Genomic DNA, 19,549 nt, shown 5'->3' with positions numbered 1-19,549 from the left:
AATTTTTTTTTTAAACTGCAGACGAGCTATGAACCTCAGCTATCATAGCCAGTTGCCAACCCCCAGTCCCGTCATCACTCTCCATCTGTCTCTCGTTTGCAGATATGTTTTGATGTGAGGGAGGATGCCAACCCCCAGTCCCGTCATCGCCACCTCACCCGCTCTTAAGATGACCTTCGGGTCGACTGGGAGCCCAAGGCAGGTTAGGAGATACCACTAGAGACACTTATGTAATTGTGATGAACTGAGATAATATTAGGGTTAGCACTGTGTTTCTGTCTTTTACACCTCTCTCGCCACCTCATTTCTTCCTCTGTTTTTATAATGCACACCAGATGTGCATTGAAGTACAGATTGAACTTGTATTCATAATGCATGTATAATACATTATGTATTTTTAACACTTGGATAATGAACTTCTTTCAATAAAGTGTTTCATGTTCTCTACTGGTTTAAATGAAGTCTCATTTGATTAAATACTACACCTATTCTGTGTTTATCAGATAAATGCAGATTAAGGAAATTAGATATTGAGATTAACCGGTTTTAGAGTATTTACATGATGCATACAAAGTGTGTACTGTTTTTTTAAATTCTATATATACGAATAACAAATCAGCCTTTAACTAGTTAAATCATGTTTCTAGTCTATTGCATAGTTACAATCTGTAACCATTGATGTCCCAGGACCAAGATTGGTAAACACTGTTGAAATGTATAATTGTAATACATACATGCAGACACAGAATCATTCAAAGACTGGAATTTGATACTCCTGGTATTGGATATGACTGTAAAATAATCTCAGACATTCATTCCTGAACTGCACCTTTATTTGCCAAAATAGAGTTACATGATCAGTGAATATATTAAATGTACAGGCTACAATGTGGGGATCCCATGCATGGTAATAACTACATGAATATACGACTTGCATCCTTGGCACAAAGTTATATTATATTCTACTCAATCCATAGGCTTCATTAATGTCATTCAAACTGTTTTGAAGTTGATACAACTGGCTATGATAGCTGAGATTCATAGCTAGGTTCTGAACTAATATGTATACTGTAACGACCCTGGGTTTATAAGCGCGGATATCGACTCTGCCGCGTGAGCATGCTTTTGCGGCATAGTCGATAGCGCGCTGGACTTCGGGCTAGAAGGTCGAGGGTTCGGGACCTGCTCCCTGCTGTTTCATCACAATACCAAACGTTTTAGAGTCCATACACAGATCGGCTACATAGCTACCTACATATCCGTAGGCATACAGGCATTTTTATCCTCCACTCCACTTTATCCTCTCCATCTAGTTTGCTAAATCGCGATTTTCGTAAATTAACTTTGACAAGAAAATATGCATAATCGTTTGTCTCTATATTAACTAACATATTCCTCTCAAATGTACCTTGTTTGCATAATTCGTTATGACGTTATAATCACTTACATTGCTTCCATCCTAGTATTTTTGTCAGCCAACCTTGCTGAAGAAAGTCTCCAGCCTTGGGTCGCATAGCGTCAGTTCGTAATGGAAACCACTCAATATGATTGGTCATCGCCCAGCGGTCGCCGCTGGTGATTTGCATTAACGTTTATATTTTTCACCGCCCTCTCAGCTACATCGAGGGCTGGGCCCTTGGATCCATTTGACCCCATAATCACCTGGTAACGCGTCCGGTCACCCTGTGCTCATATAGGCCCAACTCCGCCGATAATCTCTCCCTCCAGCAGGTGGTGTTTTTTTGTTGTTTAGCGCATCAAGCAATACGTTTTGTATGACGTCATTGAGTGTCGAAGTTGGGTCAACAAAAAAAGAAACTGCTTATTTGCTACATGAGTTTTATTTGATCGAATATAAGTTTAATGCTTAATTTGTTACGAGAGTACTGCTGTAGGACACGTGACTTCCAGGAAAATTTTAGAAAAAACACTATCGGAGTTGTCTCGAGATAGTTATGCATATTCATGTCATGAGGCTAGTAGCATAGCGTCTCTCTCCATTGAATACAGGCGGTTGACGTCAACCCTTACCGAATATTTAAAAAGGTATTACAATAATGAGATGTATCCACCAATCCAAAATCAAAGAAATGATAAGCTGGACAGCCCGCTTTGTGGATAACGACCCCCCACTGTTAGGGCGGAGAGAAATGCATATTGTCAGTATATCCATAATCTTTGTCAATGACAGTTTACCCAATTTAACCACAACATTCAGAAGTCAGAGAGCATAACCGATCCTAGTTCAGTGCCCTGGACCAAACTATCGCTGAACAGCGGCAGTCGTGTGATAGCGACTGTTGCTTTTGTTAGCAAAATGGCGACAAGCGGAGACGCTCCGGAATCTTGGTATCTGGCTCTGCTCGGCTTTGCGGAACATTTTCGCACGTCAAGTCCCCCCAAGATCCGTCTCTGCGTCCACTGTCTGCAGGCGGTGTTTCAGTTTAAACCGCCGCAGAGGGTCGAAGCCCGAACTCATCTCCAACTGGGCTCGGTACTCTACCACCACACCAAGAACACCGAACTCGCCCGGAGCCACTTGGAGAAAGCGGTGAGCATTCCCTAGGAAACTTCGTGGATATTGTGGAGGGGAGAGTAAGGCCGCAGTTATGGCAAAGCGGTCTGTGTTGCAGATCAGAAAAGTGAATCAACGTTGTTGATTTCATCAGTGAGAATATTACATTATCGCGTGACAGCTTACATTAATTGTTAGGACGTCAACATTCCATGTACAAAACGGATAATTGAAACTAACTTTCGCACTCTGTTTTCTTTCACAGTGGTTCATATCACAACAAGTATCCTTTTGCATTATAATGGTTTCGTGTGTGAGAGTATGCATCTAACTCAGTAGTTCTCAAACGTCTCCTCGGGGGACGCCCCAGCCGTTCCATTTATTTGATCTATTCCCGAACTAGAACAGCGGATTCAACTTGTTAATTAATCATCAAACCCTTGAAAAAGTGAATCAGGTGAGCTAGTTCAGGGCTACAACAAAATAGTGAAACATCTGGGGTTCCCCGAGGAGGGGATAGACTGTTTATATGGTTATTGTTGCGAGCCACTTAGTCAGTATTTACACAACGATGCTTATTATCTCAGGGATGTGCAACTCCAGTCCTGGGGGGGCCTGACTTATGTCACACTTTTCCCCAGCTAACACAGCTGACTTCAATAATCAACTAATCATGATTTTCAGTTTAGAATGCAAATAGTTTAATCGGCTGTGTTTGCTAGGGATGGGGAAATGGTGTTACGCCGTACTTTCATGGTTCATGTTGCGTAAAATGCTGCCACCACTTCCGCACTGAGTTCTTGAAAAGACAAGGCTGAGAAACAAGGGACTTTTTGGTAGTTCGAAGCCCGGGGTTTCGAATATGGAGGACAAGGAAGGGAGGTTGATGGGCGTCAAGTACAAAAATGAAAAACCGTATTTTGGAAAAGTTGAATAAACAAAGGGGGAAAAACCTGGTACAAGAGAGGCGGTTGAGAGGGAGAAGTACAGAAATGTGAAATCATGCTACAGTAGTTCAGAAGGTGGCACTGACAAGAGGAAGATGGGGGCAGGGTCAAGGGAACAAGGACAAATGGGTGTACAAAAATGGAAACCATACTTTAGTAGCTCAGAATGTGAAACTGATGAGTGACATGGAGTTTAAAGGAGTTGAAGAGAGTGAGGGTAATGTTTAAAAAAAATAATAATGGAGGATTTGGAGCTGCAAGGGTTGGAGGTTGATGTCTGTGAAGAAAGAAAAGGATGACAAGGATGATTCTGGCCCAGTGGGAGTGAGATTGTTGGAGAGATCCTTGCCTTCTGGCTGATTTACATATGTGGTGTCAGGTTGGGTGGAAAGGAGTTTGGGGACTGAGTCAGTGAAAGGAACTCGAGGTGGACTTGCGCTGTTTAAATATATATTTTTTATTTTTTTATTCTGTCCAGAGGGAACGGGCGCTTTTCACCACGCGCCTAGGGACAACTGTGACTTGCTTTGCTCTCTGGAGCACGGAGTGGAGCGTTTTAAAGTGATTGATACCTGGGGTAGTGTTAAGAAGGATCAACTGAAATTGAAGATTCCCGGCGTCTGATACCCGCCGTGTAGTGCGACGCAGACTCCGTGGGGAATGTGGTGAAACAGAAGACACTGATGTGAGAAGTGTGCAGTCTGTGCATGAGACAACGGAATGTGTAGTATCAGTGGGAAAAGGTGTGTGTTAACTGTAGGGGTACCCATTGTGCTGGAGATCAGAAGTGTCCTGTGAGAGAGGGGCAGGTTGAGGTTGCCAGGATCAGAGTATTACAGAAGTTGTCGTATGCTGAGCTAGTGAAGAGAGTAGTAGAGGAAGATGGAATCAGGGCGAGGGATCCTGAGAGGATCCCTGTGAGTAGGCCGAGACCAATAGAGTGATAGTAATAACGTGCTTCAGAAAGGCTGGTTTCTTTCCTTTCAAAGCCATGGTTATCAACTGTAGCGCTGACATGGAACGTAAAATCACAGAAAGTAGATGTGGTGAGAACTGCAGAGAAGTATACTTGGGTGAACAAGATTTTACTGCAGAAGAGTTACATGGTGTGTTAAACGATAGTGTCCCGTCCTTTAAGCGATTTTTCTTCTCTTTTCCCTGGCCCTTTTCCCTTCACAAAGTTGAATGCATGCACACACTCCAGAAGAGTAGGTGGAAACACAGGGCTAAGTAAGAAAAATGTAAACTGGCCTCATAATCCAATACAGTAGGTTGCGGTGTATGGACCTCTCGGTTGCAATCCGCCAATACAAATTTAAAGAAGGGTCTCCAGGGGAGGTTTGCTAACCACTGATCTAACGGGAGAAGTGTTGACCATGCTTTCAATTATTTATGTCTTTAATCTTCATTGATCGTAATGTTGTTGTGCAGATTGCAGAGAAACGTTTTTTTCCTTTACAAATAATACCAGATCCCTCAGTTTGAAGATGTCAAATTTGAGGCTGCAAGTCTTCTGTCAGAGCTCTATTGCCAACAGGTAAGTGAAGTGTTGCTATCCTTGGCACCCTGTGGCCTTCCTTCACCTTGCACTAGGCCATTTCCTGCATTTCAACAGTTCTGTTCACATGTTTGTATTTGCAATTTGGTTTGTTCTCCTTTCTGTAGTCATTCAACCTTTTTTCAAGACAATGTCATACTCGTGTCAAAATGTCATACTCGTGTCAAAATGTCATACTCATTCATTTTACTTTTTGGCTGTTATGTCATCACAAAATATGCTTGATCAGTAATCCTTGCATTGTCTTTTCCCTCATTGAGCTGCTTTTGCATGTAAGTGAACTCTGAAACTAAGATAAAGTATCATATGGCAGTTTGTTCAGAAAACACCTCTGATTGTAGGTTTTTGTATTGTAGTAAAAGTTATTTTATCTCTGGTCTTTTTTTAGAATCTGGTTGACTCTGCAAAGCCCTTGCTACGGAAGGCCATCCAGATCTCCCAGCAAACTCCCTACTGGCACTGCAGATTGCTCTTCCAACTGGCGGTACGTCAACCTAACAACTAAATCTGTAACTTTTGAAATAACCTCTATTTAGTGCCTTCAGAAATTATTCACACCCCTTGACTTATTCCACATTTTGTTGTTACAGCCTGAATTCAAAATGGATTAAAACAATATCGCATATCTACACACACTTCCCCATAATGACAAAGTTAAAAAAATAAAATAAATCAAGTTTTAAATGTTTGCTAATTTATAGAAAATTAAATACAGGTCTCATGTTAGAACCACCTTTGGCAGCTGTTACAGCTGTGAGTCTTTCTGGGTAAGTCTTTTAAGAGCTTTGGACACCTGGATTGTATAATATTTGCAAAATATAGCTCTGTCAAGTTGTTTTTTGATCTTTGCTTGACAGCCATTTAAGTCTTGCCATAGATTTTCAAGTAGATTTAACTAGGTCACTCAGGAACATTCAATGTTGTCTTAGTAAGCAACTCCTTGTGTTTTAGGTTATTGACCTGCTGAAAGGTGAATTTGTCTCAGTGTCTGCTGGAAAGCTGACTAAACCAGATTTTCCTCTAGGATTTTGCCTGTGTTTAGCGCTATTCTGTTTATTTTTATCCCAAAACACTCGCTAGTCCTTGCCGATGACAAGCATACCCATAACATAATGCAGCCACCACCGTGCTTGAAAATCTGAAGTGGTAGTCAGTGATGTCGTATTGGATTTGCCTCAAACATAACGCTTTGTATTCAGGACATGAAGTTCATTTCTATGCCACATTTTTTTTTCTCTCTACAGTTTTATACCAAACAAATGCAACATATAAAGTGTTGGTTTCATGAGCTGAAATAAAAGATCCCTGAAATTTTCCATATGCACAAAAAGCTTATTTCTCTCAAATTTTGTGCACAAGGCTTCCGGTTTAGCATGTGGCCATCCTTAAGACACGTATCTGTTGCACTGATTGAAGACTCCATGAGTCAGGAAAGTTCTGTTTTACGGTTATGGGTAGTTTCTTTTGACCTACTTTACTCTTTTGTGAACACATTTTCAAATGTATACACCGACGCTGCACAAATGTTAACCTGCTGTCTCCATTCGCTGGGGAAAGGAGACATTGGGTTTGGATAGGAGGGGGAGTCAAGGGGAGTGACCTTTGGTCGTTTTTTAAATTGATTTTTTCGTCCGTTTTCTCTTATCTTTGCAAATGCTTGGTCTGTTCACACATTTTTCCTTTCAATATTTTAGATGGCTAACAACGCTAATAATAGTAATATTGGAATAGGTAGGCCTAATCCTATAAAGTTTTTATCTTGGAATACTAAAACGATGCATAATCTTGTCAAGGGTCTTCTCCCATTTGGGAAAAGTTAAAAGCAAAGGTGATATTTTTTACAAGAGACCCATTTACGCGTTAAAGATCACTCGAGGCTACAAAACTCCAGGTTCAGTCAGGTTTTCCACTCAGACTTTAACTCCATAGCCGGAGGGGTTGCAATTTTGGTTAGTAAAATCATATATTTCTCTACTACTAATGTTATTTCAGACACCATTATTTTTCTCCCATTGAGTATTTCTTTATTGATCGTAAGTTACTTCCAAATGTCACCTCTTCTGAATATTTACCCATTGTAATTTCTGACCATGGACCTTTAGCCTTTCAACATAGTCCTATCAGGACAAACTCGTACCTCTCTCTGGAGATTTAATGATCTTCTCCTGTCTGATGCAGACTTCTGTAATGTTATCACCACCTCTGTTGATCATTTTATTTTTTTCAAATCATACAAGCTCAACCTCTCATTCTCTTTTATGGGAATCACTTAAGGCCTTTCTTATTTTGCTAATTTAAACTAAACTCAGGAAGCTAAACTAGAAGAACTCTAGAGCCATCCTTGACTTAGACCACCAAAATGCCTTGACGCCTTCTCCAGAGCTGTATAAGCAACGGTTGAACTTACAATCTGAATTCTATCTCTTGTCCGCTACAGAGGCAGAACGGTTACTATTGCGTTCGTGTGGTACCTACGATGAGCATGGCGACAGGGAAAGTCGTCTGCTCGCACACCAATTTAAAACGCTGCGCTTCTACCCGTCTGATTCCCCAAATTTAAAGATTCCTCTCATAGCTTGATTTCTGACACTACGGGGATCAATAACACCTTCAAATGTTTATTCCTCCCTGGCCTGTATATGTCTACATTTCCATCAGATACTACCAATATGACAACATTTCTGGCTGAACTGGAGATGACCTTGATTCTCCTCTCAGCCTTAAAGTTAGTCTATCAAGTCGATGCAGAGCAGTAAGGCTCCAGAGCCTGATGGGTTTCCAACTGAGTTCTTGTAAAAAATTCTATACCAAGTTAGCCCCTTTTGTCTATGTATAATGAATCACTTTAACGTGGCTCACTGCCACCTACCCTAACACAGGCTTCAATAGTGCTTCCCCTTAAAGGGAAAGACCCTACTTCCTGTTCTTCATTTAGGCACCTAAACCTCCTTAATGTGGATGTAAAGGTGCTGGCAAAAGGATAGAGGGGTCTGGAAGTAAGTAGTCTTACCAGGACTCTTATCACAGGAAAAAACAGCCTTATAAAGGAGAAATATTAATTTAATATTTGGATGCTGTTTAACATTATTTATGTTAAACAAATCTCCAAACTCCCCTGAGGTAGTAAACTCCCTAGACACAGAAAAGGCATTCAACAGAATTGAATTGGAGTACCTATTTGCTGTTAAAAAATGTGGATAAATTCTACAGCGCTTCAGCAGACAGACTTTTCAGTTTAAGCTCTCTGGTCTCATACCTTGGAGTGAATGTAACTTGTTCATTTCATTCCCTTTTTTTCTGCAAACTTTGCTCCCCTGCTTACGCAAATGAGAGCTGATTTTCAGAGATGGGGTAGCTTACCACTATCACTTATAGGAAGGGTTGATGCTGTAAAAATGAACAGTTTACCCAAATTCCTTTTATCTATTTCAATATATCCCATTGTTTTTATATATATATAATAAAAAAAAAAGTAAATCAGGCTGTTTCCACATTTATCTGGGGAGGAAAGGTACCCAGAGTTAGATCTTTACTTCAGAGATGCAAGTTTAGTGGAGGGCTGGCACTACCCAACTTTTTACACTATTACTGGGCAGCCAACTTTCAGTAATTTGCCATTCTGGTTACAAGCTCCACATACCCCATGGTGCCACCTAGAGGCACATTCTTGTATTTCTGCTTCTCTTCCTGCTTTACTCCGCTCTTCTCTCCCAGCATCCCCCTCTCGCTATACTGGCAATCGTGTAGTGCTTTCCACACTTAAGATTTGGTACCAGTTTCGACAGCATTTTAAATTCTCCTCTGCATCTACTATGGGCCTTTTTGATAAGAGTCACTTATTCTCCACTTCCCTAATAGATAATACCAGTGAGAGAAAGCATTATTAAGTCCGTCCAAGACTTTTATATGTAAATTACATTTTTCTAGTTTTCCTAACCTGGCCTCTAAATACTCTATGCCTCCATCTTACTTTTTCCGTTACCATCAAATTAGGCATTGTCTATTCGCAATTTTCTGGCTTCCTTGCTCTACCCCCTTGCCAACCCTGGGATGGTTTATTGACTCTATTACCTCGACAGAGAGCAGTCATTTCTCAGATGTATCTGTGTATTATGTCATTGGACACAAACATCACCAACAACTAAATCTGCTTGGGTACGGGAAATGGGTGTTGAATTTACACAGGAGTGGTGGGATGAAGCTATTGATAGTGTGCTCCACTACATCTTGTGCTCGCCTTGGCCTCATACAATTTAAGGTTTTACATAGTGCATCCATCCACCTGACAGGTGTCACATCAAGAAGCTGATTAAACAGCATGATCATTACACAGGTGCACCTTGTACTGGGGACAATAAAAGGCCACTCTAAAATGTGCAGTTTAATCACACAACACAATGCCACAGATGTCTGAAGTTTTGAGAGAGCGCGCAATTGGCATGCTGACTGCAGGAATGTCCACCAGAGCTGCTGCCAGAGAATTACATTTTCAATTCTCTACCATAAGCCGCCTCCGTCGTTTTAGAATTTGGAAGTACGTCCAACAGGCCTCACAACAGCAGACCACGTGTAACCACGCCAGCCCAGGACCTCAACATCCAGCTTCTGCAACTCTGGGATCATCTGAGACCAGCCGCCCGGACAGCTGATGAAACTTAGGAGTATTTCTGTCTGTAAAAAAGCCCTTTTGTGAGAAACTCATTCTGATTGGCTGGGCCTGACTCCCCAGTTGGTCGGCCAAGCCAAGTGAAATCCATAGATTAGGGCCTAATTTATTTATTTTAATTGACTGATTTCTTTATATGAACTGTAAATCAGTAAAATAGTTTTTTAATATTTTATTTCAGTATACTTTAGTGCCTTATTGCAAACAGGATGCATGTTTTTGATTTTTTTTCTTCTGTCATTTAGTATTGTGGAGTAACTACAATGTTGTTGATCCATCCTCAGTTTTCACCTATCACAACCATTAAACTCTAACTGTGTTAAAATCACCAAAATCACTCATAGTGAAGTCCCTGAGCGGTTTCCTTCCTCTCCGGCAACTGCGTTAGGAAGCACACCTGTATTTTTATAGTGACTGGGTGTATTGACACACCATCCAAAGTGGAATTAATAACTTCACCATGCTCAAAGGGATATTCAATGTCTAATATTTCTACCAATGGGTTCCCTTCTTTGCACGGCATTGGAAAACCTCCTTGGTCTTTGGTTGAATCTTTTTGAAATTCACTGCTCAACTTAGGTACCATACGGATAATTGTATGTGCAGGGTACAGAGATGAGGTAGTCATTGAAAAAATAATGTCAAACATTATTGTACACAGTGATTCCATGTGACTTGTTTAGCAAATTGACTCCTGAACATGTTTAGGCTTGCCATTAACAAATGGGTTGAATCCAGTGACACAATCTACATTTTAAATTCATGCTGTAACACAACAAAATGTGGAACATGTAAAGGGGTGTGAATACTTTCTGAAAGGAACTGTACTTTATATATGGCTCATTAGTTACTTTGCTCAATGGTCCTGTTTTTCTTCCCCTCAGCAACTGCACACGCTGGAGAAGGATCTAGTGTCAGCCTGTGACCTCCTGGGGGTCGGGGCAGAGTATGCCCGGGTAGTGGGCTCCGAGTACACCAGGTAGTGTATCATGGTACAACACAAGTTGAACCATTTGAGCAGTTCTCGTCATGTCCGTACATTTGTCAAGGTGTTGTTTTACTGCTCTGATGATGACTAGTGTTGTAGTCTGGTTATACGATGTTACTGAACCTTGTTTTCTATCCTCCCACACAGAGCCCTCTTTCTATTGAGTAAAGGAATGGTAAGTTGAGAAACATACTGATCATCTCAAGATTCTCTCATGATGATGAATTCAAATGAAGTAATGATCATTTTTATGACAAATTCAATATTAAATTCTGCTGGAGGCACTTGGAACATTGCTTCCTGAACTGTTTTAATGAAAGTCTCGATGCCCACCTAATAAACAAAACAAATGTTATGTTGTGCTGTTTAATTAAAGGGATAATCCACCCCAATCCACAAATTCCTAAGATTAACAGTGTTAAATAACAAAATGTTCCCTTATTTTTTTTTATTTTTTTTTTTAAGAAAAGTGAAATGTCACCCTGTGTGTTTGTCTAAAGCTGCTGCTGATGGAGAGGAAGCTTGGGGAGGTGCACCCCCTGCTGACTCTGTGTGGGACCATCGTGGAGAACTGGCAGGGAAACCCCATCCAGAAGGAGTCCCTCAGGGTGTTCTTCCTGGTGCTGCAGGTCACACACTACCTGGATGCTGGACAGGTACAGAATCAGTATCGCCTTTTATTCGCCAAGAACATTTACACATACCAGGATAGATAGATATATATATATATATATATATACAGTTGAAGTCAGACGTTTACATACACCTTAGCCAAATACATTTACACTCAGTTTTTCACAATTTCTGACATTTAATCCCGGTAAAAATTCGCTGTCTTAGGTCAGTTAGGATCACCACTTTATTTTCAGAATGTGAATTGTCAGAATAATTGTAGAGTGATTTATTTCAGCTATTATTTCTTTCATCACATTCCCAGTGGGTCAGAAGTTTACATACACTCAATTAGTATTTGGTAGCATTGCTTTTTAAATTGTTGAATTTGGGTCAAATGTTTTCGGGTAGCCTTCCACAAGCTTCCCACAATAAGTTGGGTGAATTTTGGCCCATTCCTCCTGACAGAGCTGGTGTAACTGAGTCAGGTTTGTAGGCCTTCTTGCTCACACACGCTTTTTCAGTTCTGCCCACAACATTTTTGTAGGATTGAGATTAGGGCTTTGTGATGTCCACTCCAATACTTTGACTTTATTGTCCATAAGCCATTTTGCCACAAATTTGGAAGTATGCTTGGAGTCATTGTCCATTTGGAAGACCCATTTGCGACCAAGGTTTAACTTCCTGACTGATGTCTTGAGATGCTGCTTCAATATATCCACATACTTTTCTTTCCTCACGATGCCATCTATTTTGTGAAGTGCACCAGTCCCTCCTGCAGCAAAGCACCCCCACAACATGATGCTGCCACCCCCGTGCTTCACGGTTGGGATGGTGCTCTTCTTCTTGCAAGCTTCCCCCTTTTTCCTCCAAACATAACGATGGTCATTATGGCCAAACAGTTCTATTTTTGTTTCATCAGACCAGAGGACATTTCTCCAAAAAGTACGAGGTTTGTCCCCATATGCAGTTGCAAGCCGTAGTCTGGCTTTTTTATGGCGGTTTTGGAGCAGTGGCTTCTTCCTTGCTGAGCGGCCTTTCAGGTTATGTCGATATAGGACTTGTTTAACTGTGGATATAGATACTTTTGTACCTGTTTCCTCCAGCATCTTCACAATGTCCTTTGCTGCTGTTCTGGGATTGATTGCACTTTTCGCACCAAAGTACGTTCATCTCTAGGAGACAGAATGTGTCTCCTTCCTGAGCGGTATGACGGCTACGTTTTCCCATGGTGTTTATACTTGCGTACATTTGTTTGTACAGATACCTTCAGGCGTTTGGAAATTGCTCCCAAGGATGAACCAGACTTGTGAAGGTCTACAAAAAAAAAATGTCTGATTTCTTTTGATTTTTCCAATGATGTCAAGCAAAGAGGCACTGAGTTTGAAGGTCAGCCTTGAAATACATCCACAGGTACACCTCCAATTGACTCAAATGATGTCAATTAGCCAATCAGAAGCTTCTAAAGCCATGACAATGTTCAGAAATTTTCCAAGATGTTTAAAGGCACAGTCAACTTAGGGTATGTAAACTTCTGACCCACTGGAATTGTGATAGATTATTTCAATGTGTCTGTAAACAATTGTTGGAAAAATTACTTGTGTCATGCACAAAGTAGATGTCCTAACCAACTTGCCAAAACCATAGTTTGTTATCAAGAAATGTTTGGAGTGGTTGAAAAACGAGTTTTAATGACTCCAACCTAAGTGTATGTAAACTTCCGACTTCAACTGTGTGTGATATATATGACATGAATTCACACTCTCTAGATACAGTAGCTATATACACTTAACAGGCAGGGTATGGCCTGAGTAATCATCGCAAAGGCCTGCGTTCTGTATTTGAGTGTGGTCACTGGTCACAAAATATAAGGGCCTGTTATTGAAACCTGTTTGAAATGGGACTTAATCAACACGACAGGAACCAGGAGCAATAAGCACGCAGAGATTAAGTCATGCAACGCTCAGGCATTATTTCATACGTAGCCCCACTTGTAAAAGTACAAAACTGATGTGATGAATGCATTTCATTTGGGCTGATAGGTGAAGAGTGTGAAGCCGTGTCTGAAGCAGCTGCAGCAGTGCATCCAGACCATCTCTACACTCCACGACGATGAGATCCTACCCAGCAACCCTGCCGACCTGTTCCACTGGCTGCCCAAGGAGCACATGTGTGTCCTCGTCTACCTGGTGGGATACAGACACGGCGCATGACCTTTGACCTCTGGGTCATATTGTTGTCACTACATAGGTTAAAAAAAGGGATTTAACGTTGTTGTTTTTTCTCCCACAGGTGACGGTCATGCACTCCATGCAAGCAGGCTACCTGGAGAAGGCCCAGAAATACACAGACAAAGCACTCATGCAGCTGGAAAAGCTCAAAAGTAAGTCAATGGAATCCTCACCAGAGAATTACATATAGAGGTAATTTAATAGGATCTCTGTGATCTTCTGAACCATACCCTCAACAGCTCCCAGTGCTTTTTTCTTTTTCAGCAGCAGTAGTAGTATTCATGTTTGTTGTCTTTTCTAGTGCTGGACTCCAGCCCCATCCTCTCCACGTTCCAAGTCATCCTGCTGGAGCACATCATCATGTGTCGACTCGTCACTGGTCACAAGGCCACGGCACTGCAGGAGGTATGGAACTAGCTTAACATGCACATTCATTCGTGTATACAGATAGTTGGACTGAAGCGCACATGACCTGCTTGATTTTTCCATCTTCCCCTATTCTCAGATCTCTCAGGTGTGTCAGCTGTGCGCTCAGTCCCCAAGGTTGTTCACCAACCACGCATCCCAGCTACACACCCTGCTAGTGAGTATCAGTGATTGTAATTTTTTTCTCCAGATTTTTCAAGACTTTTAATGTGATTTCTTATATCTATACGTTATAAATGAAATGGACAGGCAGTCATTTTGTCCTGATTTTCTATGTTGTTCCAATCACATCCCTTATCGCGCTTGTGGTCTGTTCCAGGGTCTGTACTGCATCTCCGTGAACTGCATGGATAACGCAGAGGCGCAGTTCACTGCTGCCCTGCGGGTGAGTGACGTGAGTGTCTCTAAGATACCTATTGGCAAAATTTGAGTGACCTCTTCATTTTCTAGTTCTTGTTGTGTTTACTGAAATACGTGTTTCACTCTTCCAGCTGACGACGCACCAGGAACTGTGGGCCTTCATCGTGACCAACTTGGCCAGCGTCTACATCAGGGAAGGCAACAGGCACCAGGAGGTCAGAGGGCATCGGCTGTATTCCGAATCGCAGGGTTGTTGTGATGAATGGCACTTCTTGACTTGGGTCTAACGTCCATTTTTTTTGTTGTTATAACAGCTTTATAGCCTGTTGGAGAGGATAAACCCAGATCACAACTTCCCTGTCAGGTAAGAGAATGTGTTGTATATGTTTGTCTATGTATTTTGGCAGCTCCACGTACAATCTTGCGATGTTTGAGTCTAAATGGACTCCTTTGCCCCTCCCGTCCCAGCTCTCATTGTCTGCGAGCAGCAGCCTTCTACATCCGTGGACTCCTCTCCTTCTTCCAGGGACGATACAACGAGGCCAAGTAAGTTCACCTATGACTTACCAGACATTGTAGCAACAATTTGTTTATGTTTCCAATACATGACATACAAATAATATCTTCAACACACACACTTTGAATACCTGCTCAGTTGGAAAGAAAGCCTAAGAGCACAACTGTGAAGCCTAAACAAAGAAATGTGCGTACGACTGTGTCCCGTTAGGCGGTTCCTGAGGGAGACTCTGAAGATGTCCAATGCTGAAGACCTGAATCGTCTGACTGCATGCTCTCTGGTCCTACTGGGCCATATCTTCTACGTGCTGGGGAACCACCGGGTGAGATCACATCTCAGGGCACTCTGGGGTTTTATAGCAGTGTTTCCCAGACCGCATAATGCCTCAGAGCAATGCTAGGAGGTGTGATTCAATCTGAACCATGCATTTGGTGCTGTGTTTCCTCCAGGAGAGCAACAACATGGTTGTTCCAGCTATGCAGTTGGCCAGCAAGATCCCTGACATGTCAGTCCAGCTCTGGTCCTCAGCTCTGCTTAAGGGTAAGACAACGTCTGTGTCTGTGTCTGTGTCTGTGTCTGTGTGTGTGTGTGGTACTGACTGGGAATGTGTGTTTTCCTCCCTGTAGATCTGAACAAGGCGTGTGGGAACACGATAGATGCCCACGAGGCGGCTCAGATGCACCAGAACTTCTCCCAGCAGCTCCTGCAGGACCACATTGCTGCCTGCAGTCTCCCTGAGCACAACCTCATCAGTGTAAGGATCCATCAATCAAGCTATCAATATGTGTATATAATTAATGCACAGCCTTCTAAAGCATAACTTCATTAGGATAAGAACTCATCAATCGATATCAGTTAGTCATCATACATCAATATTTTTGTACTGCACCATGGTGAATATTTATCCACCCACAATGTCCAACATATACACTACCGGTCAACAGTTTTAGAACACCTACTCATTCAAGGGTTTTTCTTTATTTGTACTATTTTCTACATTGTAGAATAATAGTGAAGACATCAAAACTATGAAATAACACATGGAATCATGTAGTAACCAAATAAGTGTTAAACAAATCAAAATGTATTTTATATTTAAGATTCTTCAAATAGCCACCCTTTGCCTTGATGACAGTCAGATAGCGCTTGACGGTTTTTGCAGCTGCACTTGAAGATACTTTAAAAGTTCTTGAAATGTTCCGTATTGACTGACCTTCATGTCTTAAAGTAATTATGGACTGTTTCTCTTTTCTTATTTGAGCTGTTCTTGCCATAATATGGACTTGGTATTTCACCAAATAGGGCTGTCTTCTGTATACTACCCCTACCTAGTCACAACACAACTGATTGGCTCAAACGCATTAAGAATGAAAGAAATTCCACAAATTAACATTTAACAAGGCACACCTGTTAATTGAAATGCATTCCAGGCATTCCATGAAGCTGGTTGAGAGAATGCCAAGAGTGTGCAAAGCTGTCAAGGCAAAGGGTGGCTACTTTGAAGAATCTCAAATATAAACTCTATTTTGATTTAACACTTTTGTGGTTACTACGTGATTTCATAGTTTTGATGTCTTCACTATTATTCTACAATGTAGAACATAGTCAAAATAAAAACCCTTAAATGAGTAGGCGTTCTAAAACTTTTGACCAGTAACGTACATGCACAGCTAAAGGAATTAATGTGAGACAGTGAGCTGATGGACTGAGTGTTGTTGCAGTGGACGGATGGACCACCTCCAGTGGGCCAGTTCCAGGCACAGAACGGACCCACTACCAGCCTGGCCAGCCTGCTCTGAGCACCACCACGCCATGAAAGGATGAGAGATGAAGGGACAGGATGAGAGCAGTGAAGGGAAAGAAAAGAAGAGGGAGACTCGTATGCTGCTGATCTGCATACAGCCTGGATGCCGGTCTGTTTGAACATTGTTGTTACCATGCCAACGAGAAGCGCCAACTAATGCTGAAATGGAATACTACAGAGAGAGAGAACCTCAGACTGCCACTGGACACTTAATGAAAGTAGAGTACCTTATAGAGTTGAAACCTCACATCTAATCTTTTTTTTCTCAAGTTTTTACTGATATCCACATGGCAGTCAAAGCTAGCTTTTTGGTCTAGCTGGTGGTGTGTATGGTTGACTTTGAATTGCGGACAACAAGGGTTCCGTAGGTTTTTACACACAGAGAGAAAAGACACTGCCTGTAGCCCACGCTCAAAGCAGAACAATAAACCAGTGAGAAGACAGTCACTGGAGCACATGTGAGAGAACTTAAAATAATGGTTAGGCCCTACACAACAACAGTCCTAGTGGGCAATAAAGGCATTGGATTGGGTGAATATTTTAATGTTGTTTTTACTCCAATTTTTAATGGCAACAGTGTTGGCACCCCCCTTTTTTTTTGCGTCTAAAAAGTATTGTCCCCCTGAACTCTACTACAGTACACATTGCAACCGGAGGGGGGCACTGCATAGTCATATTTGAGCAACCTGTTGGTGAAATGGCAAAGGACACTTTTAGTTGTATTTTATGGAACAGTTTTTAAATGGTGATATGTTTTTCAAGAATACCACAATTCTTATTCACTGTGTAATTATGTGAAAGTCACTTTTTTTTTTTTTGTATGGTGTATCACAATGCAGACTTGATTTTCGCAGCCTTACAAACCATTTTGCAACGACACCTATGTGTTGTAAATATTTAACAATTTATTTTACCAAATGAATCATTTATTCGATTTTGTAAAGTTTAACTATTTTATATACCAGGTTTGACAATATATCAGTTTCACTTTTCTTTCTTTTTGCAGATATGTTTTTGTAATATGGCATGTAAACATTTAGACTTTTTCCCCGTTGTGTATTTTGATGTTTATGAATGATTTAAACATGTAAAGGCTAGGTTTGGTCAGTTGTGAATCAAAATGGTCGAGCTACGACAGCCTTAAGTTATCAAGTCTATTTTATACTATTGAATTATTAGGGGTTGGTTATTTTCAACACATTATCAAGAAAAGTTTTGAATAGAATTGCTAAAGGAAAGTTATTTTGCATCCACCTAAAAAAATAATAATAATAATGTTTATGCTGATCTGAACACTCCAACATACAAATGTTACCTTTAACTTTTCTTTTGAGACCAAATAAATCGGCTGTTACAGAGCGTTGGTCCTGATTGGAGACAACAGATCATCTAACAGCTCTGTTCAACCCATGTAACAGACACCTTGACCCCAATCCTGTGAGAATTGGCTATACACGACACTTAAAATGCTAATTTTCACATTTATGCTTGAGGGCACATTTATGCCCACAATGTAGGCTGGAAGAGATGTGTGGAAATGGTTGAAGGTTAGGCAATGGTACTTTGAAAGAAACTTAAGAACATCGTTTCTGCATTGGAAGTTTCTCTCCCCGCTATACCCCTTCCTGAGAGAATGGTAAAACCAAAGGTCTAATTGTGTGTAGTGACCAAGGTTTGAATTACACATTTAAAAAATTGTTGGCCAGACCAATGTACACATTCTTAACATTTTTGGAGGTTTCCATGTTTAATATTGTGAAGATTATGGGAGAGCCCTGCCCTTCCGTGGTCTTGATTTTTGTCCTCCAGATATTGATCAAACCTAAATGAATAATGATGCGAACAGAAGGAAGTGTATAGAAGTCCCAGTGGCCCTGTCCCAGTGTGGTGTGCGGTCTGTATCTGAGGTTGTTGTACACAGAATTCTAATTCTTATTCCATATGAAACTAGTCTTACCTTGACTCGGTGTCCTTCATTCCTCAACCTCTTCTCCTCCAATGTGTTTTGAGAAGGTTGAGGAATCAATGACACACGGAATCAAGGAAAGACATTTGAGATTTATTCAATGGTTGCTACCACAGGGACATTAGAAGTTGGTAGAAGTCCAAATACATATTATCATCCCCTAATGGATTGGGCATTGGTCCAGTAACCCGCAGCGAATGGTTGCTGTTTGGAATACCCGAGCCATCAAGGTGAAAAATCTGTCGGTGTCTTTGAGCGAGGCACTTAACCCTAATTTTTCTCCAGTGGCGCCATACTACTATGGCTAGGGTTCTGGTGGCATACACTGATCCTACATCTGTAGTTAGAGGCATCTTCTACCTCGAGCGGACATGAGCCAGTTATGGATATCGGTCCTTCAGAGAGACTCAGTCACATTATTCTCTTTGTCTGATTTGCAGAGCCGAGACTGACACCGCAGCGTAAGGTAGAAAGTGCACTTAACCACAGGCCTAGTATCTGACTACCCTACCCCTGATCTAAATCTTAACTGTTAGGGAGATGACAAGATATCTGAACCTGTGTCAGAGTGTAGAGGCCACTTCTACCCCCTCAGACAGCTCTACTGAAAGGGCAGGAGAAAAACACAAATACCCCCACATAGAATCTGCTTCATCTCAATGCACATGTTTACCCTCCAATGGTTTTTGAAAGACGAGAGTGAAAAGAGATGAGCTTGGGAAGAGAAAGAAGGGGAGGGGGGAGAGAGTCAAAGACTGTTGTGAGTGTGATACTAGCCATTTATACTTATTAGGTAATAGGTGTCTTAGCAAAGCTATGAGGAGGAAGCCACTTCCTGCCAAATAGTGAGTGGGGCTGATCGTGACTGGGACAGCTACTTTGTGCTTTGTTATAGTACTTCATGGGAATTAAGTTGAAGCTGTCATGTTGTTACTGGTGGCCATTACCTCATGCAGGGA

General features: G+C 41.4%; 1 protein-coding gene across 2 annotated transcripts; it reads left to right on the top strand.

The window, feature by feature from the left end:
* Positions 1-1,784: 1,784 nt before the first annotated feature.
* Positions 1,785-17,983, top strand: LOC129824405 (MAU2 chromatid cohesion factor homolog). 2 transcript variants are annotated; one of them, XM_055884020.1, is made up of 19 exons: positions 1,785-2,551; positions 2,781-2,798; positions 4,934-4,999; positions 5,409-5,504; positions 10,571-10,665; positions 10,822-10,849; positions 11,175-11,330; positions 13,329-13,475; positions 13,579-13,669; positions 13,819-13,922; positions 14,023-14,100; positions 14,263-14,328; positions 14,435-14,518; positions 14,618-14,667; positions 14,772-14,849; positions 15,031-15,142; positions 15,270-15,360; positions 15,447-15,574; positions 16,542-17,983. In XM_055884020.1, the coding sequence occupies exons 1-19, from the start codon at positions 2,318-2,320 to the stop codon at positions 16,617-16,619; spliced, it is 1,800 nt and encodes a 599-aa protein (XP_055739995.1). In that variant the 5' UTR covers positions 1,785-2,317; the 3' UTR covers positions 16,620-17,983. The 2 variants fall into 2 exon arrangements, with proteins under 2 accessions (XP_055739995.1, XP_055739994.1); XM_055884019.1 differs by having other exon boundaries at positions 1,787-2,551; positions 14,263-14,337.
* Positions 17,984-19,549: the final 1,566 nt, after the last annotated feature.

This window comes from Salvelinus fontinalis, chromosome 26, assembly GCF_029448725.1.
Source record: "Salvelinus fontinalis isolate EN_2023a chromosome 26, ASM2944872v1, whole genome shotgun sequence".
Lineage (NCBI taxonomy): Eukaryota > Metazoa > Chordata > Actinopteri > Salmoniformes > Salmonidae > Salvelinus > Salvelinus fontinalis.
Note: the sequence above shows the minus strand (reverse complement) of the source record. Positions and strands in the feature narration are given on the sequence as shown.

Excerpts from the sequence above, each read along its gene's own strand:
- LOC129824405 (XM_055884019.1), top strand. The coding sequence starts at position 2,318 with ATGGCGACAAGCGGAGACGCTCCGGAATCTTGGTATCTGGCTCTGCTC. Across the intron at positions 10,850-11,174 it reads TTCTATTGAGTAAAGGAATG|CTGCTGCTGATGGAGAGGAA; the intron begins GTAAGTTGAGAA and ends GTTTGTCTAAAG. Across the intron at positions 13,923-14,022 it reads AGGCCACGGCACTGCAGGAG|ATCTCTCAGGTGTGTCAGCT; the intron begins GTATGGAACTAG and ends CCCTATTCTCAG.